General features: G+C 39.5%; 7 protein-coding genes across 7 annotated transcripts; 3 read left to right on the top strand and 4 right to left on the bottom strand.

Annotated features, from left to right (window-relative positions):
- Nucleotides 1-67: 67 nt before the first annotated feature.
- Nucleotides 68-799, bottom strand: FDP41_006923 (uncharacterized protein; the record flags this gene model as incomplete). Its single annotated transcript, XM_044710611.1, has 2 exons — nt 68-371; nt 597-799. The coding sequence occupies 2 exons, from the start codon at nt 797-799 to the stop codon at nt 68-70; spliced, it is 507 nt and encodes a 168-aa protein (XP_044559026.1).
- A 388-nt stretch (nt 800-1,187) lies between these two features.
- Nucleotides 1,188-5,546, bottom strand: FDP41_006922 (uncharacterized protein; the record flags this gene model as incomplete). The annotated part of the gene is made up of 1 exon (XM_044710610.1): nt 1,188-5,546. One exon carries the CDS (start codon nt 5,544-5,546, stop codon nt 1,188-1,190), a length of 4,359 nt encoding a protein of 1,452 aa, XP_044559025.1.
- Nucleotides 5,547-7,313: 1,767 nt separating this feature from the next.
- Nucleotides 7,314-10,430, top strand: FDP41_006921 (uncharacterized protein; the record flags this gene model as incomplete). Its single annotated transcript, XM_044710609.1, has 1 exon — nt 7,314-10,430. The coding sequence occupies one exon, from the start codon at nt 7,314-7,316 to the stop codon at nt 10,428-10,430; it is 3,117 nt and encodes a 1,038-aa protein (XP_044559024.1).
- A 149-nt stretch (nt 10,431-10,579) lies between these two features.
- FDP41_006920 (uncharacterized protein) lies at nt 10,580-11,809 on the bottom strand (the record flags this gene model as incomplete). The annotated part of the gene is made up of 1 exon (XM_044710608.1): nt 10,580-11,809. One exon carries the CDS (start codon nt 11,807-11,809, stop codon nt 10,580-10,582), a length of 1,230 nt encoding a protein of 409 aa, XP_044559023.1.
- A 730-nt stretch (nt 11,810-12,539) lies between these two features.
- Nucleotides 12,540-14,411, bottom strand: FDP41_006919 (uncharacterized protein; the record flags this gene model as incomplete). Its single annotated transcript, XM_044710606.1, has 1 exon — nt 12,540-14,411. The coding sequence occupies one exon, from the start codon at nt 14,409-14,411 to the stop codon at nt 12,540-12,542; it is 1,872 nt and encodes a 623-aa protein (XP_044559022.1).
- A 2,122-nt stretch (nt 14,412-16,533) lies between these two features.
- FDP41_006918 (uncharacterized protein) lies at nt 16,534-17,933 on the top strand (the record flags this gene model as incomplete). Its single annotated transcript, XM_044710605.1, has 2 exons — nt 16,534-17,337; nt 17,499-17,933. The coding sequence occupies 2 exons, from the start codon at nt 16,534-16,536 to the stop codon at nt 17,931-17,933; spliced, it is 1,239 nt and encodes a 412-aa protein (XP_044559021.1).
- A 957-nt stretch (nt 17,934-18,890) lies between these two features.
- Nucleotides 18,891-25,274, top strand: FDP41_006917 (uncharacterized protein; the record flags this gene model as incomplete). The annotated part of the gene is made up of 1 exon (XM_044710604.1): nt 18,891-25,274. The coding sequence occupies one exon, from the start codon at nt 18,891-18,893 to the stop codon at nt 25,272-25,274; it is 6,384 nt and encodes a 2,127-aa protein (XP_044559020.1).
- Nucleotides 25,275-25,402: the final 128 nt, after the last annotated feature.

The raw sequence follows: 25,402 nt of genomic DNA, 5'->3' as shown, positions 1-25,402 counted from the left end.
AAATAAATCCAAATGTTTGTATTTTCCTTCAATTTCTCTCTTGTACGAATTCTGTTTTGACACGGTTTCAAAAAGGTCCACATCGCTCTCTATTCAACAATGTTCTTGTACTTCCTTCAGGAACATAACTGGGCAAGAATGCAACAGGATAGACACTCAAGGAAGTACCCATAATGATAAAGAGCTTGCAAGCATGGGATTGTTTCAAATCTGATTTGACACATTCAGAATACTTGGATGGAAGTTCCTCTCCGAAAAGGACAATATCTGGTTTCAAGTAACCATTACATGAATCGCAGTGAGGAATTTGAACTGTTTTTGGATGGAGACCCATCTTGTTGACCAACTCGTTCAAAGTGTTGGTTTGTATCCTTGAGAAATGAAATCTCTTGAAAGTAAAAAGAAGGGAGTGGGATTTTCTTGAAATATTCCAATTCAAAGATCGCCGTGGGACGAGGAAGATTATATTTCTGTAAATTGTCGTATCTTAATATTATTAGTTGTCGTGCATTCATTCAAATAGTGTTTCATCATCATGAACATTTTCATGAATAATTATTCCAAATTTTGAACGCTCACTGAACTAGTTAACTTACAATCCAGTTCCAGGTGTTCTAAAATCGGGAATTCCAGCAGCCGTGCTCAATCCTGCTCCAGTTAAACAAACAATTTCATGATCGCTTGCTTGTGCAATTTGTTGGGCAAGAATTTCAAAGGCTTCCTCGAGTTCCGAAGGCAAACCTTTCTTTTGGGTTGAAGAGTGATTCAAGACACTCTTCCGAAAGGGCTTTTTAGCCATGTTGGTGATGATGGTTGTTTTGGAAGAGGAGGATGATCCACAGAGAGAGCTCTCTGTTTGGATCGTTGCTTTTTGATTCATTGAGGAAGAGTAGGATCTTGCTGGTGGTGGAGGTGGTCGTGGTCGTCGTCCTGGAATCGTTATTCATTCCACACGTAGGGTGTCTTGAATCACTCTTCAATACTGAAGTGTTGTTATTCTTGGATCGTTTAGTTCTGTTGTTCGTTACTGGTGCCCTCTTCTGTTGGCTTTGGCTTGACATGATGATTGTTTTTGATAATATTTCAAGTTCAACTCAGTCGATCGAACTACTAGGTCAAAAGCAAGTACTGAACTTGCTCTATTTTGGGAGGTACGTTGAAATAGAGAGAAGAGATATATTTAGTTTTTATTCTTCATCCTCGTCTTCGTCGTCATCTTCGTCTTCTTCATCCTCTTGTTGCTTTTGTTGTAATGATGCATCCTGTTGTTGTTGTTGTTGTGGTGAAGAAGATGGTTGTTGTTGCAGTTTCTGTTTCTGTAAACTCCTTTCCAACATTTTTTGATTTCGTTTCTGAATACCTCGTTGTGTAATGGTAGTAAAACCAAGAGAATCCACAGAAGAAACGACCTTATCATCCACAATTAGAGAATATCGAAGATAGAGCATTTTTCCATACTTGTGACTGGGTTTGTTCAGAACAAGGTCTTTCACATTGACAATTCCGTGAGCAGCTGTACTTAAAGAGACAGCAATATCTGTCAGGTCACAAATAAATCGTCTCTTGTTGCTGTCAATTTTTACTCCTCTTCCTAGTAAACAAACAGACAACCTTCCAAATCGATGCATTTTAAACTTTTCACAAGTAATTCGTAAGGTTTGTGTGGGTAACTTTTCTCCAAGTCGATACTCGGCGTTTTCCTTCAAGCCATGAATTAACTCGAGAGTATCGTTTTTTGTGGGACACGGATCAATGAGTGACTCAAATCTCTTATTCTCAAATTGTTGTTGAATATTAGATTCTACTTGTTTTGGTAAAATAATATTATTTCGTTCTAAATTGTACTTGAGACGTTTCTCTTCACGTTCAGCTCTCTTCTTGTTTTTCTTTCGTTCTTCATTGGCAAGATATTCTTCATAGGCTCTCTTTCCTGCAATCATTGGATCCATGTTGGGATCTATGAAAAGAGCGGAAGGAAATTTCTTTCGTCCATTGGGAGGAGTGGTTGCTTGGTAGTGTGGTGATGATGATGATGGTGTGGAAAATGCATGATTCGTGCTACTACTCAATGAATAAGAGCGAGTGATTGAGTTTGATGCAAGTGTATTTGAGAGAGAACCATGAGTTGCAGTCACATTCGTCATGGAAGCTTGATTTGAGGAACAAGTAGTAGTCGATTCGAGAGTTTTTGGTGGCGATAAAGTGGATGATGAAGATGAGAGAGTTCCACTACTGCTAGAGTTTGAGATTATTGATAATTGACTAGTATGATTCATTGCATGTTCTTGTACTTTGGATGAATAATTGTGATTGGCTCTTGATGATGTGACATTGGTTGAATCTGAGCTTGTGACATAATTCACCTTTGATAATTCTAAAGATTCCACAACAGGATGAGTGGCATCCATTGTGACTGATGTTGCATGTGAGGATGAATGCGTGGACATATTGGACGACGGCGCTTGAGATGGTGATGTTAAATACGGATACGGATGATAGGAATTCAAAGTCGAATGATGATGGGGTGGTGGCGGTGGATATCCATAATGAGGATGAGAAGGAGGAAAAGTGGTTGATGGTGGATACGCATATCTGGGGTCATAAGGATAATAATGTGAAGATGGAGGAGGAAAATGCTGAGCTGATGGAGGAGTTGAAGATGATGATGCAGAATAATAAGGCGAGGGAGGAGGAGGATACGATGAATACGAAGAAGAAGAAGAAGGAGGAGGAGGAGGATACGGTGTTGCATGATAAGGATAGGAAGGATAGTAATGAGGAGGAGGAGGATAATAGTCATAATAATGAGCATAGGGATGATGCAACGAGGAAGAAGAGGATGATATTGATGTCAAAAGAGTATTACTAGCAGAACTTATACTTGAACTACTAGTGGTTGTCGCATGAGTCTTTCTGTCAAGAAGTTGGTGATCTTGACTGAATGCATGACGAAGAGGAGACTCCTCATGCATGGATCGAGCATGTTCTGAAGAATCCAAATTCGTAAGAGGTGATACGTGTGGTCGTTGTTGGACAGGATGAGGTGATCTTGATGTCTCAGTCATTTCTGTTGTCGTACTGAAATCAACATTCGATGCATGACCGTAATGACGACATGCCGAATTCGTTTTTTCCAAATTCGAAGAAGAATCATTGGCGGAGGAAGAAGCATGTGTACTAGTCGTCCTGTTGTGTGTTGCATGTTCGTCGTGATCATGCATGCTAGTGTTGGTCTGAGATGCATGGACATGTGGTGGAGAGGTCAGCAACAACATGTGGTCCACAGAAGAAGAAGGAGATGGGTCGGATCCTATCTTTACATGATGATTGGTTTCAGAAGTAGTACTAGTAGTAGAAGCGACACCACCACTACCAATGATGGAACTCAATGGTGGAAGAGTTGTTGTTGTTTTTACTGCAGACGATGCATGAAGATTCACATGTTCAGAAGCATCAGCAGCAGTGAGATTAGAGTCCGTGGAAGGCATGTGTTGCTCCTCTGTGGGTACTGCTTCATGACCATGCTGCTGCATTTTGGAGGATTGTGTGATTGTCGTGAATGGAGGAAGTGATGCATGTGGAGGATGGGATGACCCGTCATAGCCATAATATGGATGGGATGATTTAGAGGAAATAAGAGGAGGAGGACGAGGACGAGAATACAATGAGGATGATGAGGTGTGAGCTGCAAAGTCAGTGCTAGTGCTGGGAGTGATGTTGTTGTTGTTTCCATGCATGTCCACCATAACATGTGGATGTTCGGAGTGGGGATGCGAATAACCATAATAGTAATGATGATAGAAATGAGATGAAGCACTCGAGGAAGGATGATTGGACCAAACATGTTGTTGCTGTTGTTGTTGCTGTTGTTGTTGCTGTTGTTGTTGCTGTTGTTGTTGCTGTTGCTGTTGCTGTTGTTGTTGCATGGAGGGATCAGAGGTTGTTGTTGTTCTTGTGGTGGATGAGTTTCTTGTTGTTGCCACGACTGTAAGTGTGGAGAGAATATCACCATGATGATGATTGTTGTTATCGTGTGATTGTTGTTCCAACACCACAGATGTCGCAGAAGTAGTAGTAGTTGTTTTCATAGGAGCCGCGGTCAACTGAATTTCCTCTTCTTCTTCAACATGTTTCAAAACAATACCTTTTGTTTCATCCAATTCTCTTCTTTGAAAATCTCTCTCTTCATGACTTCCATCTTGTTGTTGTAGTATCTTGCTATTCATCCTTACCAAACGATTGCCATTCGTTGTTGTGGTTGTTGTTGTTGCCTTCATCGAGATCGCTTCTTGTTCGATTTGGCAAGAAGGCTTCTTCACCCGATACTCGAGATCGCAGACTTTCCCAAATTCCGATCGGCTAATATTTTTTTGAGGAAAAAGTTTTGTTGCGCCTTCGCGAAATGGGAGGATCTTACGTGATGTGGGGGAGTGATGATTGGAAGCTGGAAGTGATGCTTCTGTTTGTTGTACTTGGTTGGGAAGAAGCGAGAACGCGCTAGTCTGATCAGAATCGCCGTCCTTCACCAAGGTGTGGTGTTGGTGGTGTTGGTGATAAGAATTCATGGAGTCCTCTTCTCTCTGCAGAGGTTGGTGATGAACAAGTGGTGGTTGATGTTCCAACATTTTCTTTCTTATTTGGTTGTTCGACATTTCCGTAGAGGTGTTGTTGTTGTTGTTGTCAACATTGCTGTCGTTCTTACTGCACCTATCATCATCATCAACCTTATCGAGAGCAGATTTCTGTTTTTGGTCTGACCTCGCACCACCAAGGGAATGAGTTGTGTGGTTGTTGTTGAATAACGGAGATTCAGATGCTTGTGAAGAATGAGAAGAAGTGGAGTAGTGAAGAGATGGAGAATCATCCTCTTGATCAATTTCAACAGGAGATGTCTGATTTTCTACACCACTCAGTCGCGACAGTTTTGTCCGTGCGGCTACTTTCGATTCTGTTGTTGAAGATGAGAATGCAATTTGTTGATGGGAAACATTTGGAGTTGGTAGTCGTTGTTGGTTGTTGATAGCAACACGATCTTCTTGTGGTTCCTTGTTTGATATCTCAATGCTTGAGATTTCACTGTCCAAAACATGATGAAACACATCACCGATGTTATGGTTTTTCGTGAGAAGGTTGTCTGAATGACAAGTGTTGTCGCTATTAAGCTGATCCTGTAATGACATTCGTGTTGGTTGGTTTGTTTCTTCTTCATTATCTTTCGTCTGTGATGATGATGATAATGACAACTGATTCAAAGGTTGACAAGATGACGAAGAATTTGATGATGCGCTTTCTTTTTCTCGATGATGAGATTTCAAACAACGAAACGCATGCAGACTCGATCCCTTCGTTCTCGCTCGTAATAACTTTCGAGGAGTGGTGGTTGTTTCACTCGAAGAAGAAGAAGAAGAGGTCGAAGTTAAGCTTTGGGTTTCCTTTTGTTTTGTACCATTCCTTGCAGGAGATGAAGTGATCAACAAGGATGTCAAGAGAGAGTGCTGGTCATGATGTCGAGCAAAAATCCTGTTATTGTTCAATTTGTCATTCATGGTGGTTAGTAGTGAATACCCTGTTGTGGCGGTAGGGTGCGACGCTTGAGGTTAGAATCTGCAATTAAAAGTGAGTGGCTGGAGTGGTGGTGGATGTGACGTGTTGTCTTTTTTAAATGTTATTGATGAGGAAGGGTGGTTGATTTGAGAATGTGTGAATGTGTGTTCAACGACGACACGTCCGCAAGTTGTTGTTGTTATTATTGGGTTATTGGACAATAGTTGTTTTTGGTTTAAAGTTGTGGGCTCGTCTTGGGTACGGGAATTCAATACCTGCAGAACTGGCAAGTATTGTATATTGTATTCGGCAAAGAAAAATCGATCGCTCTTTGATAGTTTGGTTGGTTTGCTGGTTTGTGATAAACCAATCTGATGATAATTTTTTGAGTTCATTCCATCGCCTATCAGTCTTCACAACATCGAGAAAGGAAGTTACGACCTGACAGCATCGGCTGTTGACCAAAAGAGCAGTTCAGGGATGGACACACCAAACTTCCATGCTGTGAGGAGTTGAGATTCAGATGTTCGACATGACGACTTAATAAATCAAATTGTTGTTGTGACCAATAGCATGGCAAGGAGAACACGCGCGTTGAGAATTGTTTTTGAAGAAAGAATCTTACTCGTTTCAATTCGATGAAAAGATTGGGCATTATCATTAACTTTGGTAAATCTGGACTATTGACTTTTTTGCTGGATGACCACACAACATGATAAAGTATTTGTTTGGGATAAAGGTAACGAACTTGTGTCTCTCAAAGCTTTGAACGACTTAATTGCATTTGTTCAAAAAATTGAGAATCAATTCATCGAGATTTGGAGAGAAATATTCTTTGGTTAATAGTTTTGCATATTCCCATTAAAGATGAATCTTTTTGAATCTTTCATGGATCACACCTGCCTCCAGAATTAGTATGAATCACAACCACAATACTCACTCTCTCTCTGACCATTACCAATCATAATTTGATCCATTGCAATTATTATCATCAGTAACTCTAAACCATCTCATTTGGTCGACCAAATGACAACGAATATTCAATATTTAGAATATATCGAATCAAAAAAAAATTGAAACAAAATTTTTCAAGACGACGCCGCATTAATTCCTCTTGCCGCTTCTTCTGTTCCTGCTCTCTTTTTTTTTAGAGAGCCTCTTTCTCTCCATCGTGAGCCTCATCGTAACCGATATCCTCCTCCAATTATTATTATTACTACCATCATCACTATCACCAACAACAACAAAACACACATCCTACTTATTCTCTTTTCCGAATAATTATTGCCAGTTGTCCCTTTCAATTTTTCCCGCTTCTAAAGTCCTTTCCCAAACGGTTGTTGCTGATATCTCTCATCATCATTTGCTTTCACTTTTCGGAGAAAGAAAACTTTGAACAAATCATTTCAATCCTCGACTACAACAATCCTTTGAGCCAAATAATTTTCCAAGCGATCCTTCCCTTCCCATCACACACTAGTTGAAATAGTTCATTTCACTTGTTTTAGCCATAATTATCACCTCTCGGATCACTAGATTCTTTATTCTACATCCTCATTCTCTTTTCATATATAATAACACTGTGCTCCTTAGGTACGCACCACCAACACCACTCAAATTCCACACTCCATTTCATAATAATTATTTCATCATCCTAAATTCATTTTCCATATAATTCTAACAGATATCGCTCTGTTTGACCTTTTCTCCACTCGATCCAATTCATTACCAACAGCAATAATAACACTACATTTATTTGCCCTCCAAAGATGAACAAGAGAAAACTCGATCAACCACAAGGATTTTTACATGCCACGACATCCTCTGAATCAGATCATTCTGAATTGGCCGACAATTCTTCTCGAGGCCATCTCGAAGTCAATAACCACAATAATAATCCCCAGCATCAAGAAGACCTTGTCAACACAGACGATCCATTATTATTAGAAATGGCCTCCAAGAAACGAAAACAACAAACAGAAGCAGCTTTTGACTTTTCGTATGCTCTCGCTCAGGGTTCAAGTCATTTAAAAGCACCAACAACATCACACCTGGAAGAAAATGAAAATACCATGGATGGCCATGAACCTTATTGCCTCCATCAAGACAACTCTGCCTATGGCAGCAATTGCAGCGACAAGGAGCTGAATGACTTGGATGAGACCTTTCTTTCCTCCAAACTCTCTCCACAACAACGTGAAAACTTGAGAACCAAGACAAAAGATTTCGTGAGACAACAAAAGATCAATGAGCAGCAATACGTGATTCATGCCTCTAAATATGTGAGTAGTATTGCTGAGGTTAACAGAATTGTCAACACTGGCGAATGGTTCGACAGTGCAGAAATAGAGAGATCAGTCGTGGACGAGAATTCAAAGCTGACTGAAGCTCAAAACCCTTCTACTGCATTCTTAACCTATTCTCAACAACAAAGACGTCATACTTTCCCATCCAACCTTTCACATCATGCATTGAACCAGTCGTCACCACTCTCTTCACCCCTAACGAACGAGGATTCTATCAATAACAATCATGCACCAGAATTAGTTTTTCTTCCCAAAGTCTTGTGTTCCATCATTAAACCTCATCAGCTTGAAGCTCTCCGATTTTGCTGGAATAGCGTTGTGTTGCCACCTGATGACGACCTCAAGGGGTGTATTCTGGGTCACTCTACTGGTCTTGGAAAAACTCTTACCATTATTGTTTTTTGCTACCTCTATTTAAAGCATCATAAGGGAAAGAGAATTCTCATTGTTTGCCCAAGATCAGTCATTCAGAACTGGGAGCGTGAGATTGCCTCCTGGATGCACAACCTCAAACTAGACACAATTCCATGTTTTGTGTTGGATCATGGAAAAGATCTGAGAAGTCACAGACTGGAAAAACTTGCAGATTGGTCCAACAGGGGAGGAATTCTCCTCATGTGCTTTTCATCATTCTCTAGGTGGACAGAATCACAACAAGCGGGAGGAGCCCACCCACAACAGCAATTTTCAAACAATGTTGGATTTCAAGCACCTCTCCATGATTCACACAGTCATAACAACAACGCAAGCAAAATTGAATTTGAGAAGCAAGTTGCAGAATATTTGCGAAAGTGTGATTTGGCTGTACTTGATGAAGGGCATCGTATGAAAAACCCGACCACAAACCTTTCACATGCTCTCTACTCTAACATTTTGACAAGAAAGAGGATTGTGTTGACAGGAGTACCACCACAATTCAACCTCATGGAATATTTTACCATTATTGATTGGGTAAGACCAGGTTACTGGTCCATGAAGGAATTCAAGCACTTGTTCTGTGATCCAATCAGTCTTTCTCTTCAGGACTTGTCTAATGTGGAGAATAGAGAGCAAATGAGGAAACGGTTTTTCATCCTTATGCAAGAATTGAGTTTATTTGTTCATAGAAAAGATCAATCCGTTCTGAAATCATATCTTCCACCAAAGAAGGAATATGTATTATACTTTCATCCAACTGACATTCAAAGCAAACTGTATAATAGATTTATTGAGAGCAGAAGAAAGGATTTGAAGCAAACAAACATTGAGACATCCTTTAATGAAGAAAAACAAAAAAGGGAAATATACTTTATGACAGTCATGACTCAGAAAATTCTCAACCATCCAGACTTGATATTACAGTATTGTCGTGACAATAAGAAATTGTTCGAGACGAATAATGCACTTGTAGGTGAATCAAGCCAAAGATCATCCATGAAATTGTTTTTGGAGGAGAATGCTGATGATAGTCATGAATTGAGTTATATACCTACTAGATCGACATGCATCTCTGAAACAATCGCAACAGAGGAAGACACAAGTCTCGCTCCATCTGTCAGTAATACCATGTTTAACATGTTGGAAGAAGCTGAACGCTTCAAAGACACCAGAGAAAACATGGAATGGGCAAAACCTGTCTTGGAGAAATCTTACTACATGAACATGATTGATAACTCTCCCAAGATGTTGTGCCTGATCAGAATGATTGAACAATGCTTTTTGAATTTTGAAAAACTTTTAGTATTCAGTCAATACCAAGAAACATTGGACGCTATCGAGAGAATTATTACCAACGTTAACATTACAACTGGCCTTCCATTGGAAGATGAGTCGCAACCTCTAAAACGGAAATTGAAGCGAAATGTTGACTTTTACAGATTAGACGATTCCATGTCTGTCTCTCTGGGTCAAAGTGTTGTCGATTCGTTTAACTCTTCTTCTGATGCTCCTTTACTGTTGATTAGCACAAAAGTTGGAGCTCTTGGCATTGATTTATCATCGAGTCAAAAGATTGTGTTATTTGATGTTTGCTGGGATAACACATGGGATAATCATGCAGTATTTAGATCTTTTAGATATGGACAAACAAAGCCTGTGAGCATTTATAGATTCGTCATGGACAATACTATTGAGAGCAAAATTTTTCAGAGAGTCTCATCCAGAACAACCATGTTCAAGAATATGAAAGAGGAGAAGAAGAACTTTGTGGATAAGGAAGATTTCTCAGAGTATCTCCAATCAGAAAACACCATAACTCCATCAGCAAGCACTACTTTCCAATGTGATGCTTATCTTGAAAAAGTAATGACAAGTGAACCACGTCTTAAAAAGTATGTGCAGGCAATTAATGAATATGAATCATTGTATATTGAATTGCCGGATGAGTTGTCATCTCAAGATCAAACTGCCTCAAAACAGAAATACGACCAAGATTTTTCAGATTTTACATCATCTGAGGCGCGAAAATCATCCAACTGTTCCACTTCCTCCTACGAGGAAAGCAACCAAAGCGGTAGCACAAGCACTGAAAGTTATAATGAGGAGGATGAAACAGAAGATGACTATGAAGATTTTGATGAAGATGATGAACAGCTACAATAAATCCTCTCATAATTTCACTATTGATAGTTTTGAACTACAATTTTTTGGTCATGGATTCAATTTTTGAATTGCTTTGCTTTTAAGAAGTGGATTCGCAAAGGGAGTCTTGTTTGATGATATTCCAGTCAAGAATTGTGCCAAGTTCAACTCTAATTGCATCTTGTTGTCAATAGCCCCTCTAATTCTCTAGTTAACTCTAAATGTGTTTCTTCTAACTTGTCTTGATTCTTCTCCAAATGTTCGAAGGCAGACATTAATTGAGAGTTATGGTGCGAAATATCCAGATTCCTTCTCAACTCTGCTAACTGTTGTAATTCTTTCTTTAAGATGGAGTTTTCTTTTTGGAGATGACGAAAAACCCTTGTCAGCGAAGAATGGTTCTCGACTGTCAAAAAGTCATGCTCGAAATCTTTAAGACGTGAATCGAAAGTTGGTTCATGTTTCAAGTGGTCGATCAGGAACAATGACACAACGGTTTCTTTTTCTTTGTTATCTTCTGGTTTCGAGTTGTCCATGTTGATATTTGGAGAGACAGCGGAATCATTTTGTTGAGATTTGTCGTGTGGTGCGTTGTTGATTGGCTCCGATTCCATAAACGAGGTGTTGTTCGAGAGATTGGAATGCATCGCATGAACGGACGAGATCTGTGGAACATCTTTGCTGAATTGCCCACTCTGAAATAAGCTCATGTTCTGTATGGGCATAACGAGAGGCGAATGTTCAAGACCAAATGTTGATCTTCCATCCAGCTGAACATGACCAGAATTCGATGGAGACCCATATGGGACAAAAGATCCGTGTCCAAGGTTTGAGGACTCTTGTTTAAACATATCCATTTGTGTCAAATGAGAGGAATCTTGATTTTGAGAAGACGTAAATGTTGCTTGTCGAATGAGTTGGTGCTTCTGTTGTGGAGGAATCACTACTCGATTGATCAAACCCGCCTGTTGTGTTGGAGTAGTAGAAATTATAAAGCTAAGTCCTTGTGGCCCTGGAGGAGCCATGAGTGGAAAGGATGAAGAGCTATTGGGAACTGCAGATGGTGGTACAAAATGAGTGAATGCGAACGAATGATGTTGTTGTGGAGGACCATTCACTGAAACCGTGTTATTACTAATCATTGGATGATTGTTTAAGGAAGGCTGGCTCATCTCACTCGTCGGGATCATCATGCCATGAGAGAACATATTAGGTTGAACATTTACCGTGGTTTGAACAAGATGCGGTGGTTGTGATGAAAGGTTATGATACAAATGATGACTCTGTTGGGGATGTTGAGGAGGAGGTGGTTGATGATGCTGTTGAAATGAAGTAATGCTTGAAGAGGCGACGGTAGCATTCGATGGAAGGAGTTGCATGCTTGGGTGAAGGGGAAACATTTTTTTAAGCCTTAGAAACGAATTGTCGTTGAACGGCACTGACAAGAATAACATTTATCATCAAATATCTCTTGGATGCCCTTTAATTTTTTTTTAAATTTCGGATCTAAAGGGAAGTGAAGAAGATCTGTATCCACTTTTCAACATCGTACAGAGATGATCTGTTTTTACTTTTAGAATCATTTTACCTTTATTTGGAACAATTTTAACTGTGGCTCCAATGATGTTTCATCTACAACAACAACAACACGTACCTTGGTACATTGGAAGCACAACCCCGAAACTTAACACACTCGGAAATGATAGATTGGACCAATTTTTTATTCCATAAAAAATGTTCAACATCACATTGCCTAGTAGTAAAAACAACGGGAGTGAAACAAACACACACTCCTTCTTGTTTTCCATTGTTATTATGAAAATTATTCGGTAGTAGTGGTAGGTAGGCAGGTAGTCAGTTGTAGATGTGTCTATTTACAAGAGATAAATGATGATGATGATGATGTATAATACAATTATGTACAGATGGCAAGTTAGTGAAGAGAGGGAGGCAAAAGTCGTTGTAGTTTGATACAATTTCGGAGAGAGTAAAAAAGGCCACGTCATCACTTTTGTAAGTTTTCCTTTCACAATAGCAAACATGACATTTGGCTGGTTTGGAATGAAGTAAAAGTACTCCATTGATACTGAGGAACTTCTCAATACGAGCTGACTCAATTGTAATAATTAATTAGAAGGTAAAATCTAGAAAGAAGTTAATGTCAGCATCAGCACCTAAATCCGATGAAGAATACTCGGCCGAGTATTGTGGATCAAACCTCCTGGATTCTACAATGGACTTGAAATCTGTGTCATCATGGTTCCACAAATCTTCCAAGAACGATTGTCTCATCTTTTGCAATTGTTCACTCGAGTAGAAGACTTGCTGTGGTGGTTGTTTGGAAGAATTTGGGGCAGCACATGTTCGTGAGAACGAGCTACCAGTGGAAGCATATGGATACTGTACATGATGGTGGGAGGAAGAGCCAGCAGCTACTGTTTGCATGGGCTGCGATTGGTACCTATTGTTGATGTTGTTCATCGTTGTGAGAGGTTGTTGATAAGACATGTCTTCAAGGAATGGAAAGTCAAAATCGGAATAGTCATATATGTGTTGTGGTTGAGGAATAGCTGTCACGCTGGATGGCTGTTGGAATTGTACATTTGGATTCATTGTTGTTGAGGAGGATTGGAAGAAGTTAGGATTATACAAGGGTACGGTGGTGATGGAAGGGCAAGCAGTTGGATTTGGAATCGTTTGTTCAGCACAATTGTTGCTGCTGCTGGTAAGGGAAGGACTTTCATGGGAACCTCCAGCATTGGATGACATGAAGGATGAAGAGGCACATTGTTTGACATTCTTGTTGCTGGAGGATGAAGAGAGCTTTCGTTTCTTGGTTGATACATTCTCGTCCTCAGCAGAGTCATTGTGATCCGTTGAGGGTAAGTCTTCATCCTCGTCAGACTCCTCCTCTCCAGAATGATATTCCTCCTCGTCATTGGTTTGTTTACGAGAGGAGCGTCGTCCCTTGGGTCGTCGACTTTGAACAGTCTCCTTTTCTGCCTTATCATTGGCGCTATCTTCTTCCTCTTCTTCCTCATAATCATAATCAGAGTCACGAGCAGGTTTCTTTCTCTTTCTCAGCGATGACGTTTTATGGCGGTGTGACTTGGTAGGAGCCTCCTCAGAATCAGTGAGAGTTTTCTTGGAAGAGTTGGGAGAAGATGGGATCTTGTCAGAGTCATCAACACCACCACCTTCATCATCTCCTGACTGTACCTCCCCATCGCTAGTGACAACCTTGGTAGTCTTAATGTCCAAAAGTTTGTTACTGGTGGTGTTGAAACGAAGCTGGATGGTCATGGATTGTATCTTATCGGAAGTAGAATTGCCCTTGGAGGATGATTTCTTTCTCTTTGGGCAGGGAGGCAAAACAATTTCACAAATTCCTCCACTCTTCTTGGCCTTATCTTTGGACTTCTCCACAACACGTCTCAATGTCGAATTCCAATGATTCTTGATAGCATTGGCCGTTCTTCCATCAAGAATTTTAGCAATTTGAGCCCACTTATTACCATGCTTTTCATGATACTCTATAATGATACGATCCTCCTCTGGAGTCCACCAATCCTTCTTCACAGATGGATCCAAATGATTGTACCAACGCTCTCTGCATTGTTTTCCAATTCGTCCTGGCAATTCTTGAGCTATTTGTGACCACTTTTTAGCTCCAAACTTTTCAACAAGCTTTCTCAAGTGGTTATCTTCCTCCTCTGTCCAAGCTCCTCTGACATGCTTGACCTCTTTCTTCTTGGAGGATGAACTCTTTTTCTTATGGGAAGAAGACTTTTTCTTTTTGGAAGATGAACCCTCTTCCTGTGATGAAGTACTATGAGAAGAGGAGGAATCGGAGTGATAGTCTTCATCCAGGTTACTATTGAGGTTGCTGCTACCAGCTCCCTCTAGAAACATGGCCTCATCTTGCGCCAGTGAAGGCGACGAAGGGTTAAACGAGGCATTCGAAGCATTGCTGAGCTCAGCAATGGACGCTGGCATTGACATGATAGGGTTATATGAAAGGTGGTGACCGTGACAATGAATGTTGGATTCAATGTTGTTGTTGGGTTATGATTGGGTTATGATGAAAGTGTGACACTTGGTTGTCTGGTTGATATTTACAAGGTAGGGTGATGTTTCAGAAAGATCTTTAGGTTTTGAGGTTTGCCCGAGAAAAAATTTTCAGCAGCGGCAAGGCGTGGTCCGCGAGAGATACGAGATTCACAAAGATTCAAAAACGTTACCCTGGTAGCGTTGAGATATTTTTTTTGATGATTTTAAAAAAATTTTAAATTTATTTTTTTGAGCGTTTTTTCGATTCGTTCTAACGACTATTTTTAAAAAAGGAAGAATTCTGATTGGATAGCACACTTGTTGGGTGTTCTCAATCAGTGATCGGAACGAGTTGGGAATGAGTCTTCGATTGTTGTTTGACTTTTTGAAGGTGAAGTAAACGAGAACAGAATCTCTCTGAATCTTGACCAGGTATTTGAACAAAAGACTTGTTGTACATGACAATAAAGTTTTGGATCATCATCGAGCACACAACTCTTCGTTAGGAAACCGGTTCGTGTTTACGATTTTTTCCCATCGATCTTTTTGTTACCTGTATGTGCGGTGTTGGCAAGGGCATCAGGCAATTGGTGCTTGCACATCGTGACGGTGAATAGCATACAAAGCAGCCTCACTCACCAATACCTACCCATGACATGGGAGAACAGGATCAATCACATAATATAGTGGCAATAATGCTTAGGAGACCCACACCAGCTGTTGCTTGCAGCTACCGGCGGAGCATCAAGCTGATCAACTTGGTACAATTCAAAATCGCAGACGTTACTTTAAAACACATCATTGATGATAATAATATTGTTTTTGATGTTGTTTGAAAAGTATTTTGCAAAGCTTTTAACGAGCAACAACTGGGAATACACCGCTGAGATGAAGATGATGGTTTGAGAAGATATCATCCGTTACAGTGTCGAAAGTGCTGTACAGTTTCCATTGGTTCCACTCGAGAGCACAAGATGATCTTCCCTCTTTGTTCATAATAACAGCATCGTTCGTGAGAGTACAAACCGTCCTCAGGAAGTACGGTTCAACATTCTAACGGACGGTTGGTCGCTTTCCTTTCATTCGGTAGATGGACAATATGAAACATCAAGTGATTTGCTGCGAGAATTTTTTTTTCTGCTGATTTTCTTCTACCTGTGCGCCTACAAATTCTGGTTGAGTGGTTTACAACACCTTACGCTGATGAACGGGAGCTTATAAGCTGCCCAAATATTCCACAGTATTACTATGACAACTCCTGTTGAGATCATAGATCACAATGCAGCACCACAAACAACCGCTAATAACAACTCTTCCATTCAAGAAATATCCACACAATAGTTCTCTCCTTCAATAATTTCGAGGAATGGACAAAGGAAGAAGTTGCTTCGTGAAGGCTGGGACTTCCCTTGATAACATTGGTCTTTATAGTGTGAATTAGATAGAGTAATAAACTCCATCAAGTACTACTTCTTCTCGGCAAAGTGTGTCCAGAACAACTGGTCTCCGTTTAAATATTCCTTCTTCTTTGGTTGTATAACACCTTTCGAAATACAGTACTTGCTCTATGGTTAATCCAGCCCCACCTTTTAGTTTTGATTGGCACAATGCATCCTTTGTTTGATCCTTATTCCATAAATTGAAAAGTTTGGGCATTAATGTAAAATTGACCCAATTAACAACAGAAGACCTGTTTGGTATTGCTATAGAATTGATGGCTCTGCAAATATGATACCCAAGAAGAATCGTGAGCCTGAATTCCATCACCCAGCATAAAGCCAAATTTCTCAAATGTCGTAAATTGATGCCTATCGACCACTTGTTTCAGTTGTTCATCATTCACAACGTTATCCTTTCGCATTCTACGGGAGTATTTGCGCCAGAAGGAGCTCTTTGGAAAGAAAAACATGATCCGAGACTTGCTTTTTAAAACCCAGTCGGTTTTTTTGGAATGCGCCAAATCCAACTACAACCCTCGTGTAACGGTTCATCGAAAAAAAATTATTGCAACTGCAACCACTGCCCTCACGTTTCCTCATACCCATTCAAGAATCCTCTCTATTGGACCATCATCATGGGTTGCGGAGCATCAAGTCAGAGACATGTGGTTGAACCATCCACTCCTCACAAGGTGGCTAATCAATCTAAGTCGAGTCCTAAAATTGTACGGGAGGAAGAAGCGGCACAACCTCCCTCCCAACAGAAAAGTTCATCCGAACAGGTGGTTGAAGAACCAAAGAAATTGAACCATCAACAATCAACCGATCAAGCAGAACCTGTGATTGAGAAGGAGCCTCCTCCTCCCTCCGATCTCCACAAAGAAGGTCACCAACATTCCTCTCATGATCCTCATCAAGAACACGCAGTACCTCACAAGAAAAGAATTAAAGAAGAGGAGACTGAGAATATGGTGGCTCAACCACCCTACCAGGAACATGCGGAGCCACCAGAGCTGGAGCATCCTGAAAAATCAAAGGAAGGAGAGGACACCTTTGAGCCTCCTGTATATGGCGAAGAAGAGGAAAAAGCGGCCTCAGTCATTCAGAAAAAGTTTAAGGAATATTCTGCAAAAAAGAAAGTTGACCGAATGTTAATGTGCTATTTGTGCGGTCAAAAATTTGGACCTACCTCTCTACTCATTCACTTGAAACCAAATAATTGTCCAGAACAGCGAATGAATGACATGAAAGCAAATATTCCTAAAGAGTTGGTTCTCTCAAAATTACCCTCTCCACCTCTCACTCCCATTCCTGATCCTGAAAAGGCAACTCAGGAGGAAGTCGACGCTTACAACAATGAGGCTTATGAAATTTACACCAAGAAGAGCATGATCCATTGCCCTATTTGCTCGAAAGGATTTGAAATTGATCGATTGACGGTACGTAAAGACTTGCTCAAATGATACATGAACCTTTCTAACTTCACATTCAAATGGTAAATATCCACTGCCTTTAACTTTGAATTCAACAATGAAATGATGAACATTATTTGAAACGACAACCATTCGATTTGAATCATTTTCTTCTTTGATTATTGCAGAAACACTTGCAAATTTGCAAAGATAAAGATGGACATACATGGGAAGAACATCAAGCGGCAATTGCCATTCAGAAGAATTGGAATAAGCATTTAACAAAGAAGATGCTCTTTTGTTATTGCTGTGGTCAAGAGTACGGAACCAAATCGTTGCCAATTCATATTCCTGAATGTATCAAAAAAAGAGAGGCCATTTGGAAGCATTCTGGTCTTCCAGAAGAGTTGATAAAGCCAATCCCAGATCCTCCTCACACACCTATTCCTGAATCAAGTGATCCCTCTGAGAACTTTAAAACGTACAATACCGAAGCAAGAACGATTTACATTGCAAGCATGGCTCAATGTCCAGGTTGTGGTCGAAAGTTTGAACCTGATCGATTGGTTATTCATCTTCACTCTTGCCACGCAGTGAGCAAGAATGAAAATCCTGTGAATTAAATTATTTTCAATCCAATACAAAAACAAAGATGTCTTTACAAGCAAAAATTCGTAGAAAGTTATTATGACTGTGGAAGTTCATCCCCACGAGTCATGTTACTTTACGATCATTGCTTGCAATTAGGGATGTTTTCCACTCGAGTATGGCTTTGGAAGTGATCCCGCTCGCGATGAACATTCCCACCAATCGAATCATTTGTCCCTCTAAATTATTGGCCTGCAAGAGATGAAACGGTTTAAACACTCTCTTTGAAGGTTTGTCATGATAAACGGTATACAAAGGTAATAGAGAACGAAATGAGAGATTAGTTGTGCTGCCACTCTAATTAGTTGTCCAAGCTAGAGAGAAACCGGCAACGGAGGATATCCTTCCATGAATCATGACTAAATTTCCAAAATGTATTTGTTAGTTGTAGTGTTAACAATATTGGAAATTCATCATTTTTGAAAAAAGCAGAACTTGTTTTGAACAGAGATACTTTGCAAACGTTTCTCGCAACCGAGATTTTTCAGTTAGAGAGCGTCAACGACAGAATATGACAAGGAGGATGCAGTTCGCTTGTTTCAAATCTCATTGAGCTATGAAGGCGCCAACTTGCTGTTTTCGTAAGGCTGAAAGCCATTTTGGAGGCATCCATCCATTGTCAAGGGTTCTCTTCTTGTAAAACTAACGTCACAATGAGTGTCATCTACGGTATTGCCGAGATCGATGCTTGGAGAGATATAGATTGTCATTCAGAAAAAAGTGAGCCATTCCTTTAGAGAATCGATCAAACATTGAACTTTTGCCATCCTCATCATCACAACCCGTCGACCTTCATATCCTTTCTCCAAAGAATGAACAACCGTAACCTTACATCACCTCTCCTTCGTTATTTTTTAATTCTCCTTCTCATCCCTTTGTATTTATTCTTCATTCTTGAAGTATTGAATATCTCTTCAACAACAACAACATGGATGGTAGTGGCTCAAGTTCCTTCCTTAACCCTTCTTTCAACGAATCTCTCCGATACCACAACAGGTTCAGCACTTTATTACGATTCTAATTCTCAATTATTGTATTCATTCGGAGGAGTCGAGATGAATAGGGGTTCGAATGGAAATTTGGTCCTTACGACGCATGACACGATTCAAATGGCTTCGGTGACAAAATCGTCGACGAACCAAAACTCGAATGGTGGTTTCGTGGGAAGTGTGTTGGGGCTGTCTGGTAATTCCATTTCGATTGTTGCTAATTTGCCCTATCCTACAAGTCATTATGCTTTTCACGTGTTAAAGAATGTGACAACTGACAGCAAATCGTCTTCAACTTTACCATCATATGCATACATATTTGGAGGTTACAAATCAAAGGCCATTCAGCGAGCTTCATTAGACTCTTTAACCCAATTTACCAAAGTGGGAGAATTACCAGTTGAGATTTCATTTGCAGCTTCCATAAGGACTGAAACTTCACTCTATCTCGTTGGTGGATTGGCAGATGATCGATCGAGTGGTAGGTCTTCCATTTATTCTGCATCGATCAGCAGTCCGGTCAACTGGAAGTTATTGACCTCCACTTTTCCAGTAGCGATTGTGTCACCTGTCGTATTAACTTATAAGAGAACTGTGTACATTATTGGAGGATGTAATTCTCTTTCGTGCTCAACGAAATATAGCACCACTTATGTTTCATCTTTTGATAATTTGACACAGTGGTCTTTGTCTTCAAACACGTTGCCATGTTCTGTGAGTTTTGCGAGTACCTTCATGACAAGTGACTTTGCATACATGATTGAGGGAAGTAGTGATCTAGCAAGAATATTAAGGGCTCCCTTGAGTGATTTAACTTCTTGGACTTTGATCACCTTGGAGTTTCTAAATAAGGCCATTTCTCGAGCGTTCATAACAATTGGTTCTTCCGTAGTGATATCTGGAGGGTCGTATATTGGAAGTTTTGATTCATACTCGAGTAAAAACATTGTGACTGTGTCAGATACGACCGTGGTTGCTAATTGTTTTGGAGTTCTCGCCAGTAATACGAGTTGCAGTGGGCGTGGTCAATGTATTTCAACTGACAATTGTCAATGCATCAACTCTACCTACTATGGTGACAATTGTCAATATACCAAGTCGACCCAGGTCACTCCCGTTTGGAATGCAACTTCAAATTCATCGAATGTATCACCCTCCTGGAATGCGACATTGCCAAGTATGAATGACCAATCCCAAAATAGTTCTTCCGTTTTGACATCTTCGAATACGACAACCAATGCGATGAATAACCTCGCCAGCAATTTGACAAATGCACTCAATAAGACCAATGTGGACAATTCTTCTTCTGCAATCAGTCCTGGTTTAAACAACCCTCCAAATCTAACTGACATTGGAGGATCTTTACTCTCAAACACTTCCAAACCAATCCTTGAAACCAATGTCAACAACACAACTTCATGGAATGCCACATTAAACCCCAGTATTTCTATGAACGCTACCATACTTCCAATGATCACAAATGAGACATCCTCAAACAACGCATCGATTGCGAATACCACTGGTTGGGTTGTGATGAACAAGACAATGCTTGTAAATTCATCGGTTTTAGATGCGAATTTGAATGATACAAAGATCACTCTCAACGTCACTTTAAAGATCAACAATACAAATGATGCTCTGAATGCAACTACAATAAGAAATTCATCAATTAGCAATCAACTTCTTGAGAATTCTAACCTTACGATAGGTGGCAATCTTTCTTTGGTGAACGTCACAAATTCCAATCAAACCATCAGCACTGAAACAAATACAACTTTGATCCGTAACAATGGAACTTCTTTCACGTGCTTGGGTGTTCCTAGCAATTCCTTATTAGTCTGCTCTGGAAGAGGAAAATGCATTGCCCGTGACACCTGTCAATGCAACTCTTCATATTTTGGGATTGATTGTTCAAAATATTCATGCTTTGGGTTCTTGTATAACGACACTGAGAAAGCATGCGGAGGATCAAACAGAGGATGGTGTGTAGCACCTGACACTTGTCAATGTGTGAATAACTATACTGGTTTGACCTGTCAGGACCTTGTCAAACCACAAACATGGTCATGTTTTGGAATCGACTCAAAAAACTCCTCTGTTTGCTCTAACGGACAAGGTCAATGTATCGCCAACGACACATGCCAATGCTTTCCCACCTACCAAGGTTCTCAATGTGAAATCTCTTCAAAAACTTTTTCCGTTTCCCTCGACGCTCGTTATTATTCTGTGAACATTGATCAGCAATCCATGTTGAACTTAAAGGTGCAACTCATCACTCCCTGGATCTCCAAGAATGAAACCTCGATCGACCGATATCAACTCACTTGCTCGAATTGCTCTCGCCTTTTTCCTTCTCCTCAATTTTTCAAAGATTCTCCGAGTGAAATCTCTTTAGATGTATCCTTGTTGAGCCCTTTCGCTAGTTATGAATTTTCATTGACAGCCATTAAGAGTAATACAACCGAGCAGTCACAACCTTTTGTTTTCTATATTGATGTTACAAGCACCAAATTGAAAACAAAGGATGCTTCTCCGCTGATGATTGACAGCTTGGTGATGACTGGCCTTCCACCAGCATTTATTTACAACGCCACTGATACAACATTATTAATCTCAATTTCACAACTAACTTTCAATTTGCCATTCCCAAAATTTTTACAAGATGGAAATTGTTCATTTTCATGTCCGTTTCAAAGCCGTGTCGAATTGAGGTTAGTTAAGGAAATTGCAAATTCAATTAAGGATTCAAATTTGATGGATGCAAAGGTTCTCTACACTTGGGAAAAGACGTCTCAATATTCACTTCTGTCAGATTTAAGTTTGCAATTGAGCCCTTTCATTTCCATTCAGCAGTTAATTTCAATACCATGGTCAGAATTGATTTACCCCTCATTGAATAATCGGATTGAAATTGAATTTTCCTTTCCAACTTTTAAAAACGCTTCTCGTATCCTTTCGATTCCAATAATTGAAATGCCCTCTCCTCCTTCAGATTATTTAACCATGACAAGTGTCAGTCCATCATCAGGAATGGCCATTTTAGATCAATTCCTTGTTCAAACGTCAGAATGGATATCAAATAGTGCTCTTTCACCTCTCACCTATGCTTTTGGATTTTATCACATGTTTTTGAATGAAAGAATCCGAGTCACAGATTATCAGGAAAAACCAAGTACCTCTCTTCCATTGCCATATTTATTCAAGTCCATAACAACCACCAACTCAAGTGGCTCTTCTTCTTTCTCACCTATTTCAACACAAAAGAGAATTGAAATTGTGTTATTTGTGAAGGATGTCATGGGCCATGAACAATCTCAAAAGATTGGTCTTGTGAATATATTACCTCTCAATCAATCAATGGCTACAAATTTGAAATCCATTTCACTCAATTCCATGCAACAGACGGTGTTGGCTTACGATCAATCCTTTCTTCAAGTTGCCAACAACAACACCAATCTCGTGATTGATGTGATTTCGAATGTGGATGTGAAAGACGCCAAAAGTTCTCTGAATGTATTGAACTCTGTCACTTCAGAGACGAAACTCATGGACGATGGACAAGTTCTTTCAACCGTTTCTTCTCAAGTGAATAACATTCTAAACACACTTTTAAATAATTATGAACAGGAAAGGAACAATTACGGATTCGTTGTGAACAAAGTTTCTGATCAAGTCACAAAGACCGCACTCAACGTCGTGTCCAACATTCTTGCCTCGAGTGTGACACCTTCATGGACAACAATTCCTGGAAGCTCACTTTCAAAGGAGCAATTAGAAAGCCCACCTATTGATTCATTGGTAACATCCTTGTCTAAACTCATGTTGCAAACAGTCGTTCCAACGGTTCTAGACAATAGTTTCTCTTCAGTATTACCAACTCTTCAGTATTCAAGTGCCATGTTGAATACGACAGTTGCATCGTTTGTAGTGAAAACAAAAACGAATCGAAAGGTCAGTCGAGAATTGAAAAATGAGAGTTCAGATCTTGCCTTATTGCAAACAGAGAATACTCAAGTGACGCTCAATTTATATGAACTAGTGGAGAAATATTCAGGATATAACACAACGTTGGGTCTGTCTCTGGTGTCATTTGCCAAAAATCCAAAAATGGATAATTTCACCAAGTCACATTCAGCTGGTGCGCTCGTTCATGAGTTTAAATATCATCAAGACAACAAAATTGTTCAGCTCTCTGATTTAAAAACCCCAATTTCTTTACAATTTCAAATTCCTTTAGAGAATCGAATGATGCTATCAGAAATTCGAAATATGTCAACGATGAATTTGACTCGTAATAATTTCACATCAATTATAGAAACAAAGGAAGAAACCTTTCTTCGTTGTATGTATTGGGATGAGAAGAATAATGAATGGAGCGACTTTGGATGTGTACTTGCAAGTTATGAAAATGGTACTGGAGTTGCCACTTGTCAATGCAATCACACAACCAAATTTAGTACTTTTATTGAATTTAGAACAAGAAACTGGACGACCATCATGCAACACAATGAGACAAACGCCTCTCTTCTAGGCTCATTCATACATTACGAGCTTTATGTTCAGTATATGGAAATTGCTTTTGGTTTTATCTTTGCTTCTCTCTCCATCCTAGTTTTACTACTTTTAGTTATATACAGAAAACACCAACCAGTGTCGAGTAGACTCATTGCTCCCTATTTAGGAATGACCGCACTTCTCATCGAAAGCATTCTAGTAAGCATTCTTCAAAGAGCTCTTTCTCTCTCAAGTGGCACTAGCAACGATCCATCACAAGACAATTCCAGAAACGATTCGAACATCATTGTGGCTCTTGTTGAAAACATTTCACTTATTGTAGTGAACACTCTCAATTTGACTGCCATTCTCTCCTATTTCATTCAAGTGGTTCGATTTCAATTCATGAAAGCACTCTCTCACAAAATGTTATTGAACTCAAAGAGAAATGTAAAATCCATGTTGAGACATATTCGATGGTTGAGATTTCTCACTTCGAGATGGTTGTTTATATTGATCATTGCATTTTCAGTGATTGGAAATTTAGTGTTTTGGACTTTGTGGGTCATTTTGAGACGATTGGATATCATTTCGAGTCAAGTCTTTACCACGGTGACTAGTTTGTCCTACATGTTCATCATCTTGGGCTATAGCGTCTTTATTTGCTTTGTTATTGTCATTGATTTCATACGGACCTGTCAACAATCCACCATTTCATTTCAAAACCCATCGACACAAGTTGAAAATAATGTCTCCACTCCTCAACATGATACTCTCACTAAAAGCATCTCTTTTAAGAGAACTGTATCACTGTCTCGTGTGAAAAGTGAAAGTACCATTCAGAGTCATCAGACACATGTCACGAGTGCTTGTCCATTGAAGAATACAGAACTTTCTGTTCAACAAAGAAGTTTTTTGAGAAAGTTATTTCATCTCGATACTCCTCTCTATTTTAGAGCTGAAATGATGTTGTATTTGGTGTGTTTTTTGTTTATGATGGTTCAATTAGGTATTGGATTTGCATCACAATTTTACGAGAATCATTTGTTTAAAGTTTTTACAAGTGATGGTGGATCATTGGATTCTGAAGAAGAATTCAAAATGCACAACAATGTCATGGTCATGTCATTACTCATTCTCAAGATTTTCTCCCTGTTGAGTGAAATTTGCTACACCATTTGTTACATTGCCATCTTTGGTGGATTTTCATTATTTGTGTTATTTAAATACAAACTCAAATCGAGCAAAATGTCACATAGCTCCACAAACAAGCAACACATGAACACCACAAGTACCACAATTGGAGATTTTGCAACATCAAAGACAAACACTGAAGAATATCTTTTCGAAGAGTCTGAAGTTCTCTCTCTCATCAGAGACGATTTAGGATTTCGATTATTTGAAGAATTTTCTGAAAGGGAATTCTCTTTAGAAAACTTGTATTTTTATTTGGAACTCTATTCCAATCAGAATATTATTTTAGGACAAGAGATACACGAACTTCCATCTTTTTTGGAACAATTAAATGTCAATTATATTGCATCCACAGCACCGTATGAAGTGAACTTACCTTCACAGGCAAAACAAATGTTTTACGATTTGAAGGAGTTTGTGGAGCGTTTAAAGATGAATACATTGATATGGAATGAAATGAACAATTCAACACCATCCTCGACTCTGAATAGTGATGACGTGCTGCAAGTGGATTCTCTGAGAGAGCAAGACACTAAAGACCAACCCATTTCTGATCAAGTTAAGGAATTGAGAGAACAATTAATAGTATGCTTTGATCGATTGGTGAATGAAGTTTTTGTGAATTTAGGTAAGTTCTGAATAGATAACGAAAATTTGTGGTATATATTCACATTATTATTATTGCTGTGAATAACGACAATCACAGGTGACACTTTTTACAGATTCATTCAAACACCTGAATATAAATTCTACATGGAGAGCATTAA

Source organism: Naegleria fowleri (assembly GCF_008403515.1).
Source record: "Naegleria fowleri strain ATCC 30894 chromosome Unknown tig53, whole genome shotgun sequence".
Taxonomy (NCBI): domain Eukaryota; phylum Heterolobosea; class Eutetramitea; order Acrasida; family Naegleriidae; genus Naegleria; species Naegleria fowleri.
Note: the sequence above shows the minus strand (reverse complement) of the source record. Positions and strands in the feature narration are given on the sequence as shown.